General features: G+C 41.3%; 1 protein-coding gene across 2 annotated transcripts; it reads right to left on the bottom strand.

The window, feature by feature from the left end:
• Window positions 1-6,022: 6,022 nt before the first annotated feature.
• Window positions 6,023-9,414, bottom strand: GJD2 (gap junction protein delta 2). 2 transcript variants are annotated; one of them, XM_055717412.1, is made up of 3 exons: window positions 9,316-9,414; window positions 8,409-8,949; window positions 6,023-7,928 (listed from the first exon to the last, which is right to left on the bottom strand). In XM_055717412.1, exons 2-3 carry the CDS (start codon window positions 8,477-8,479, stop codon window positions 7,085-7,087), a joined length of 915 nt encoding a protein of 304 aa, XP_055573387.1. In that variant the 5' UTR covers window positions 8,480-8,949; window positions 9,316-9,414; the 3' UTR covers window positions 6,023-7,084. The 2 variants fall into 2 exon arrangements, with proteins under 2 accessions (XP_055573387.1, XP_005444202.1); XM_005444145.3 differs by having other exon boundaries at window positions 8,409-9,395.
• Between the last annotated feature and the right edge of the window lie 876 nt (window positions 9,415-10,290).

Here is a 10,290-nt window from a genome sequence, read left to right as displayed (position 1 = left end):
TAACACCAACATCACTCTGCAATTCACTTCTTTTTTTGATTGGTCCCACTAAGCACTGTGATTCCCTTGCTTGTTCATACACTGTGATCTTACCAGTTTAAAGTAAGTCAGAATCTGAGATGCACACACATACCTGAAGGCAGAGAACATCTTCAGTCTCCGCTTACATAAAAATTATGTGAAGAAATGCAGGAGACATAGTGTCTTAAAATGAAGTAATAATTAAAGTGATAAATAAAAACCTTCTGTTTTGTTGGGGTTTTTATAAACCAAACCCCACAATTCCAATGATACATAATCGTCTGCCTCGTGCAAATTTAGCAAAAAAACCTGACTATATCTGCTGACACTCTTTAAGAATTACAATACCTTAAAATATGTTCAGAATCTCATTTAATTATGGTAATTAAAAGAGAAAAAATGAAAAATTACACACCTCTGAAGGCACAATCTAAATAATAACCAGAATATTCAACTGAAGAATACATCAAGAAAACGTGCATCACATAAGGAAAAAAAAAATAAAGCTGTTAAGTTAATGTAAAAATATTGAATCTTTTTAGAAATGTGTTTCCACTCCTTTTATAAATAAAGAAACCTCAACAGTTTCATGAGATCAAAATATGAAGTATTTCACTTTGAGGACATTAGTACAAATATATAATAGATACAACAATTTTTTTCCTTGCTCTTATAACTTATATTCCCACTTGCATGTGAGAAAATGGTGGTAAAGTTGAATGCATTATCTCTATATATACGTAAATTAAATTTTATTTAAGTACACTTGCTTGTAGGCATTTAACAATGTCAGATGTGGACTCTTCCCTCTGGGAAGCTGTACATATATAAAATCATACACATTATCTCACACAAAGGACATTGCTAGAACAGGTTTTGGTTTTTTTTTTCCTTGGAGAAAGTAAGGAAATTCCTACAGACATTACCTTTCTTCAAAACACATGAATCTCTAGTAATTCACATGCCGTGCAAATGTGAAAACCCCTTTATATTTAAGTTCTTCCGACCATGCCGTAAATCCATTGTTAAAACATTAACCAGAAGTCACCCTTTAATGTGAAGCTTGAAGTCTGATCACTCCATCTGAGTCTGCTAGATATCCACGACAAGTACTGTCTGTTTTCTGATGGGAATATTTTTTGATGGAAAAATGGTTTTCCTTGCACCCCAGTGGTGAAGGATATGGTGCATTTCAGAAAAACTCCAGATATGTTAAATTCTCTAAAGCTGGGGGTGAGGCTACGGACGTTAGTATTCATGATGGCTTTGCACAGTGTATTGTACTATTTAGATTCTTCAAATAAAAGCTGGAAATTATTTGTAAATAATTTCTAGAATTGTTTTTCTTACATAAGAGATAATGGAAAGAATCTTGTATTTGCTCATTAATGTGTTCTGAACGTTGCTTTTATCCCTAAACTGCATAATAAGTAGAGAAAAGTAAGTGCATACCCCACCTGTTTTTCCTTAATACCTACAAATCCTTACTTTTTTCCCAAATTTTGCTGGTTTATAAGCTTCCTTAATCTTATCTCCTCACAACCTGCAAATCTAATATGTTTAAAAAACCGTGTTCAATGTTAATTTTTCCAAAAAACTCATCAAATTGGCAAATAAAGCTTGTTGAAAAGGAAACCATCTCTTCCAGAGGCAATGCCGCTTTTCAGTTGCAAATAATTGTTTACTTTAGCACTCCTCCAAAAAAATTTATTTGTTAACATATTTAAAATATAGGATTAATTATTAATAACACTTTTTAAAAAAAGAAAGACTAAGTAAATTTCAACCAGCAATCTTTTGACCTTTCTCTGGAAAAAAAAAATACGAAAAAATTGATCATGATTGCATCAGAAACTTCATAAAATATTTCCAAAATGAAAGTTACATTTAATTATGTACCATGAAATATATTTATAGAGAAATCATGCAGCAAATGCTGTTTTCAGTGAAAGAAACTAGAAGTTCAGAATTACTTAATCACTTTAGGTTATATTAATTGTTCTCCAGGTACTGGTGAGTACCTGGCATTTTCTAGCCATGCCACATACACAAGAAGAGGTAGTTTACTAGAAAATTCCCGTAGCATCACATGCTGTTGAATAAAGGAGCAATTCTCACTTTCAGGAGACATCAGAGAATCATTGTATCTGTGGGTTCTCACAAACTAGGGATCTGATTCATCTTGTATTACAGTCACACCAGGAAAGCTGATAGATTTTAATGCAAGGAAGACAAGCCTCTTTTAGCTAAAACTTAGATACACAGCTGCTCAGTAAACTTTACTAAAGCAATTAGTATAGCCTATAGCCCCAGAATTTTACAGGAAAGGAGTGATTGTTGGGGGGGTCTGCATGTTAAATATCTGGCCAGGTCATTGCACATTGTATGAACACATGCCTGCACGTTACTTGCACAGTTTTTAACTGTCTCTGGATATGTGACTTCTTCTGTAGTCATATCTGAAATTCAATTTATAACACAGTAATATAATTTGCATAAAATTATTTAAACAATCTGCATATATTTAGCCATATTTTTATATACATATGTATATGTGTGTTTATTATTAATGCAGTGCTATGGAATTGTCCATATCTACACTTATTTCATGGGCTGCTGACTCCTGATTGACTTTTCAGTACATTTTAATAGATATAATATAAAGTACTTCCCAGTGTATTTTCTCTTCACAGAGATATTATCAGAGTTTCATTGAGAGGATGGTGGGGTTTTGAATCTGGTATTAGTAGCTGATATTAACCAAGTTTGATTTTTTTTTTTTTTGAAGTTTCATAATGAAATAGAATTTCTAGGAAAAGTATTCCAAAATGTCCAGGGATCAGTGTGCAATACAGAAATAGTGTAATCTCTCCTGTTAACCTTGTGAAATAATGGAACTGATTTTTTCCCCCAGATGGGAATTGACTTGGTCCCACAAAGTCTCATCATTGTATTCATGAAGAACAAGATCAGATCCTAAATGTGGAAGACCCATGCCTGTTTTCTTCTTATATATCTCAAATTTTTATTCTCATTTTTATACTTGTACACTAAACAAAAGAAGCTTCTAACCTGTTTCACTGAAGCAGTAAGGCACAACATTTATATTCAAACAAGATAAAGCCAGAAAGATGTTAGGACAATGTCCACCTGGTCCATCCTCTTGCCCTACAAGAAAAGTATTCTTTAGATGTGGATGAAAAGAATTCTTCCTCACATTTAACCTTAACATTTCATGTACATCTTTTCCTACGGTTATACATAGTAGCAGCTATGTCCTACCCTATTAGATATAGTGCAGGACAAGCACTGAGCCCACTTTGGAGTTTCTGAGGGTTTCTGACTTCTCTAGCACAAAACAAACTCAAATCCATCTCAACACTTCTGTGATTCATTCATCTCAGTTGATCTCTATGTTCTTCAGATTTTCCTTAAGATGAAAACCCTTATATCTCTTCAAAGTCAATGGTCTTGGAACTGTTTATGGCAATAGTCAATTTAGCTTCCCAAGTGAAAATGTAGCTAGTTTTTGGTATTAAAAGAAAGTCTTACTTTCAAAAAAACTTTTTATAGAATCTCATTGCAACTTACACATACTTAGTGAAACCCTATGTAAATAGTTTTTGAAATTCACACAGGTTCGAGAAGTATAAGATCAAACTTATGTAAAAATGAAATATCTTTTTTTAATGTAAATTTTAAAATTCCACAGAACCAATAGTGTATTAAATTCTATTGCAGTTTTCCACAGCAGCTTAGTGAAAATAATTTTTAGGTTTGCACGTGTGATGACATACAATACTGTCCACCAGTACAAAACAGGGTATTAAATGAATAAAACAAACATGAACACAATTTTCATATTTAATGTCTGATTCTTCCACAGATGTTAATGGCAAGACTAATTTATTTTACTGAGGCAGGAGCAAGACTGAAGTGGCCAGTAATGTGCCTTTCAGTTCCGTGTTCACTCAGTTCTGTTCAGTTAACACACTCTTTCATTTCTGCGACAATTTTAAAGCATTTATTCTGTAAATGAATAGTCAGGTTTCATGGAAACAGACCATTAGCATTAATCATATGACTCTCACTTGATACATTGACAAAAAAAGTGTTTGCAGTATTTCTCTTGTCCATGATAAATAAACAGTCTGTAAGAAATGAAAAATATCAATTGAAAAGGAAGATTAAAACAGCTCATCTTTTAAGAACATTTCATTTCTTTTCTGAAATACAAAAAGCCATATTCTATTTAGTGTAAATATGGAGTATGGCATTTTTGTTGATCAAATATGAGTCTTTGCCTACTTTACCACTGACCCTGTTGCATAAATTAACTTTTGCATTTCCTGATGTATTACCCTTTGGAAAATTCTGAAGAATCCCAACTTGCTGGAGTACAAAACATGCAACTGCATAAACATAAATGAATGAACCGAGTCACTGGCATCGGCTATTATAAACAGACACTTTCTTGGTCTTACCTAAAGGGTTTTAACATATTAAAACCTTACAGCTTTCCAGACATGCACCTTCACTAGAGTTTGACTGAACACTGCTATGCAGCCACTGGAAGCAACTTGCATCAGGGCTTCTGCCTAACAGGAAATTATGCTGGACCTGAACCAAAGCCCAGTGAATTCAGTATGAGTTGTTTGGGTTTTTTCCTTCACCTTTAATTGGCACTGGATCAAGCCCTTTGCACATTAAAACAATGCTTATGACTGTCAGACAACATTTTTCCTTTCAATATCTATTCAAAAGCAGGTTTTGAAAACCATCCCAGACTCTGCAAAATGAAAATCAGACTTGGATTTGTGTGTCAAATAATAATCTTCAGAAGCTTGTTATATTGCAGATGGAGATTTTAGCTGCCATGTTGCCCTTCTAAAAATAACATGCAGTTTTCCAGTGAGCATGCAGTCAACTAGCAATATCAGTGTGCATTTGTATCGCAAAGAATCATTTGAGAAATCCATCTTCATAGGTTTCTAGAATCAAATTGGAATCACTGTTCATTTTATACATAAGAAAAATATTTTTCAAATCTTTAAAAACATATTACATCCCTAAAGCCTTTTCTGTTTCACAGTGGAAGAAAAGACCACAGAGGAAAGTGATAATGAATAAACTATCTAAGAATTAATCAACATGTTTTTAAGTGACAATGCTGGCAAACCACGGGAATGGAATTTTAAGGTATTTACTCTAAGCCAAAAGGAAAAGATTTATATGAGTTATCTCCAAGCCAAAACACAATATTTTCATTTTCAGCCTTGAAATAAAAAACAATTAAAAAACAATCAAAAGGCCATTTGCGACTCTGAGCCTCTGTCTCCTTCTTATGTTAGAAAATAGGCCCAAATTTTCCAGCACTATCTTGGCCCTTGTCTTTAAAGGGCAGATACTATGTAGTTAGGAACGCACTTCTATGTTTTTTCATTCCTGATCCAACTCCTACTGCTGCCAGTGAAATATTTTCTGTTGGATTCAGTGGGAATAAAAAAGGTCCTTAAATAACCTTAGTATCCCATATTAAAACAGTTGCTGTTAACAGAGATCTATTTGTGACTGCCCCAGTGGCTTACCAGTAAGATGATGGGACTTGAGCAGTGTGTATCTTGAACCAGCTGTAAGGCAGAAAAGCTGAGGTTACAATTTGGGTTCCCTGATGAAAAGCTGCAATTGTTTCATTTATAGGTAAATGTATTCTGGCTATTCCCAGCGTGACCTTGGCAGCCAATTGTGTTACCCTTAGTGTCAGCAGAAAGAAGGTTGTTGGTGTCAGTGGGCTTTGGATCAGGCTTTAAAGACAGAGGAAGCTTGCTTAAGGAGGAAAACAGACATAATGAATAGTCCTGATTTCCCAGGTTTTGTCACTTAGAGTTTAGAACATCAAGACACTTTAAACCCTGAGGAATAATTGTTTTAAGTCAATTATTTTGACCCTGTGCGTTTCTACAATTGCATACAAGAATAAAGAAGAACAAATCTCTCTGGCTTACAAAAAAAGGCAAGTACTTTATTCATCAACAGAGATTTTAGCTGCTTTTTACACCATTGCAATGACTAAACAAATAGCATAAAATAAACAAAGGAGAGTATAAAATCACTTTATTCCAGCTGGTATCCCAAGACAACCTTTTGACTAAGTACAGAGTTAGATGTTTCAAGTATGGCACTTATATAAATAAGAGCAGAGAGAAGGTGATATATTCACAGTTAAAAGCAATGAACTCTGTTCCTTTGGTATGTGTGTCATCGTAGGTGATTGTAGGTAAATAACTTGGCTGGCATGAACCAACTCCATCTTATTCATGCACTTATTAGGGAATGAACTGAAATGTACTATTTTGCAGATCACAACTACTGTGAGATGATTAAGGTCTCTGGTGTGTGTGTGTGTGTGTGTGGACAGGCAAACAAAAAAATGGCAAAATTATATTCAGCATTTATTGTTTAGCATAACTAATTGATGCACAAACTATGATAGGAAGTAGCTAGTAATACACACCAGGAATAAACTCTGTGATTTAGACAAGCAAAATAATATAAGACATCTGTGAGATAGGTGAACGCAGATATCCTGATTGAGCTGTGGTCAGGTTCCTTACAGTGCGATTACCCTCCTTTTAAAACATGCTTACAACTGCACATTGCAACAGTGTCCCCCACCCCATCCCAACCCCTATAGAGAGTATCCTTGCAGATTTTTAATATGAACGTTCTACACATTTACAACAATCAGTCAGACAGTCCAAACTGTAAACTGATCCTAATGACGACCAAAAAGCCGCTCCACCAACAGGTAACACTCAACCATTAGAAAGAAAAGCAGGAATAATAGTAGCTGTGCTGTAAGGCTAGATCAAGCATGGGTTTATAGCTGGTTTTTCAGTCTTTTACATAGCACTGCATTTTGCAGCTAGTTCAGTAAGTGCAGATCCAATACCTTAATGGCTTTCTTGGTGGTTTGATAAAATGCTTGCCTAAGCAATGTACCTTTCCCTAACGGTATCTGGGTCTGTTCCACCTGGCACAGTGTTTCAGTTCTGTCACAGCCTCACACATAAGCTGAGTCACTTGACTGAGTCCTGCCAAAGTTAGGCATGCTCATTCTTGGCAGGTCCTTATTTCTGATTTCGTATATGGATTTCCTTTTTGCCTGTACTCCTCTCACTGCCATTTTGATCTTTCTCCAGCCCAAGTGGTTCAGTTCTGCCAAATTGAGCACCACACATATCCCACTGACAGCAAACATGAATACCAAGAACACAGTCTTCTCAGTGGGTCTAGAGACATAGCACTCTACTTCTTTAATGCAAGGGTATCTGTCACATTCGTACATGGAAGGGACATTGAATCCATACAGAAAATACTGTCCAACTAAGAATCCAATCTCTAGGGCATTTCGAAAGACCACTTGGATGATATAAAATCGAGAAATGCCTTCTTGCCTCCTCATCTTTGACTTTGTAGTTCTGATAGCAGGATTGGGGATTTCCTTCACTTCTAAGCAGTCTGGTTCTGCCTCTTTGGTGGAGTTCTCTGTGTTCTGCAGCACACCATTGACAATCGTGTTCTTGATTTTCTTACTGTCCTCACGCTTCATTGAATCCTGGTCCCTCTCCAAGGTGAGGAAGACAGTGGAGTACCTCCGTTCCCTCTGCTTAGCAGACTGGTGAACGGAGTACGTTATGAAGCAAAGGCTGGGAGTGCACACCATGATGATCTGGAACACCCAGTACCTTATGTGAGAGATAGGGAAAGCCTGGTCGTAGCAAGCCTGGTTGCAGCCTGGCTGCAGCGTGTTACAGACAAACATGGTCTGCTCGTCATCGTACACCGTCTCCCCCACGATGGCCACAATGAGTATCCTGAAGATCACCACCACGGTCAGCAGGATCCTGCAACAGAGGAGCCCGTCAGCGCGCGCCGCCGCCGCGCGGCCGGGAGCTGTCCAGTGCTGACCGGGCCCCGCGCCGCGCGCCCCGCCACCCGCCGCCGGCCCCGCTCCCGTGCGGACCCGTGCGGACCCGTGCGGACCCGTGCGGACCCGCGCCAGCCGCTCCTGCCACAACCCTCGGCCGGCGGTCACCCCCACCCGCCCGCCCTCTGGGGAAAAAGCAGCCGCGGGGGCCGCGGGGGGGCCCGAAAGCACGGGAGGGGGCGGCGCGGGGGGGCTGCGGCCGCGGGGGCGGCGAGGTGCCCCCGATGGCCGCCCGCTGCCCCGCCGCTCCCCGGGGACAAGGACGGCGGCGTCTGCGGCGTGCCCGCGCCCCGGTGACCTGTGCCGCACGCGCAGCCAAGGCACACGCCGCAGGAGCCCCGCGCGAGGGGCGCAGACAGAGGGGGCTCCCCGCCGCCCCCAGCCCCGCAGCTCTTACCTCCCTATCATAGTAGAGTGCTGCTGCACGGCAGCTTCCAGTAGCCTCTCTAGAATAGTCCATTCCCCCATCGCTGTTCATCCGGAGACAAAGACTTTGGCAAGCAGAGGGGCTCTCTTCACTTCTGCCTTCCTTTGGTCTTTCCTCCTTGGCTTTTGTTCTGTTGTTTCTTGTTGTTGTGGGGGTTTTAATTGCAGTAGAGGGAATACAAAAGAGCAACCCCTCGCTACCGCCCGCAGCCCGGCGGCGGGAGGGCGGCTGGCCGCGGCAGCGCTACCGAGGACTGCCGGCTGGGCCGGGCCGGGCCGGGCCGGGCTGGGCTGGGCTGGGCTGGGCTGGGCCGGGCTGGGCTGGGGTCCCCGCGGCGGCCGCCACCGGCCCGGCCCGCTGGCTGGTGGCGCGGCGGAGGCGCGGCGCGGAGCGGGGAGGGGTGGCTTCTCGTGCCTTGCTGCCGCCAATCTGCCTTTAAGTAGTCTCCGCTTGCGTCACTGACAGGTTGGCGGAGAGCGGCCAGAAGCAGCGCTCGGATTTTCTCATTTCTCTTATTCGGGTGAATATAAATAAATAACGGCAATAAAATAAATAAAACAAACAAACGAGGCGGAGGAGGAGGATGTGGGTGCGGAGGAAGGGCTGCCTCGGCCGGCAGGACCCTCGCGGCGCAGCCCGGCGCCTCCTTGCCGAGCCCCCCCGCCCCCCCGCACAGCCCGGCCGCCCCAGCGCAGCCCCGCGGGGAGCGGGCGCTGCCCCCCGGCCGCTGCCTGGGGCGGGACAGCGACACCCCGGCCCCCCAGCCACGAGCGCCGGGGGCACTCCGCGGGGCTGCCGGGCTGCGCTTCTCTCCCGGAGAGCGACTGTCCCTCCTGCCCCCCACAGACCAGCCGTGGCGTCCAAGCGGTAGCCTTACCTGTCAGAACTGTCCACCCCTGGCAGAGACGGCACTTCACATTGCATCCCGGTTCTCCCCCGATTACGGACACGAGAATCACTAAGAAGAAATGAAATGTATATATAGCCACTTCGGAGATTTCTGAGACTGAGATTGGATCTGCGCTAGGAAAGATGCCAAACCTTCACACAATGCATCTCTAAGCAGCACAAGAATAAAGTATCCCGAATAAATCCCTGCATTATAATCAGCCCACATATTGTATCCCCATAATCTATTATACTGTGTTTAAAACATTTGTTTATTTTACAGATACCCTGGGATTGTACCTGAGACACCACCAAACAGCTCCACACAGAACACTGGCACCAATTTAAATTGACTGTTCTCTGGTGGAGAAGCGTAAAATGTATTCTGTATATTTCCATAAAGATTGAGTATAGCTTCATACCTGCTGTTCTTTTTTGCTCAACTAATCTCACTAAAAAGCAGCGTAAGAAAAACCCTAGTCAGCCTGATCACAATGCTTTTACTGCCAAAATCAGTCTTCCAAAAGCAGAACTTCTGGGGCTACTGGAAACAGTGTCATCCTTTGTTTTCTTTGCAGCTCTCATAAATCAATTCTATGTCATATTAATGGTGTTAAGTGTTTTCTGAATAGATGGGACCACGCTTCATCTGTGCAGAGGACATCTGTATGCTTTAGACCCCTCAAGGTCTGTTGTCTTTTCATTTGGAGTGTGCAGATGGTCTCTGGTTCACATGATTCACAGTTGCCTGATTGGATCCCCAAATCTTTGAATTAGGGAAGTATCAAATAAGACGAGATCAGTGAATACCTCTGCGCAGAAATTGGTAGATTTTTCTTCTCTCCCAATCAAGAGTCTGTGAAGGAGCATTCAATAATCTGGATTGTTTCCTTCCCACACTGTTGGGAATTACTGGGAAGACTGAATAATCACTGTTTTCCCTTAAAATCTGACTTCATTTTTC

This window comes from Falco cherrug, chromosome 7 (assembly GCF_023634085.1).
Source record: "Falco cherrug isolate bFalChe1 chromosome 7, bFalChe1.pri, whole genome shotgun sequence".
Taxonomy (NCBI): Eukaryota; Metazoa; Chordata; class Aves; order Falconiformes; family Falconidae; genus Falco; species Falco cherrug.
This window is presented reverse-complemented; position numbering and strand designations above follow the sequence as displayed.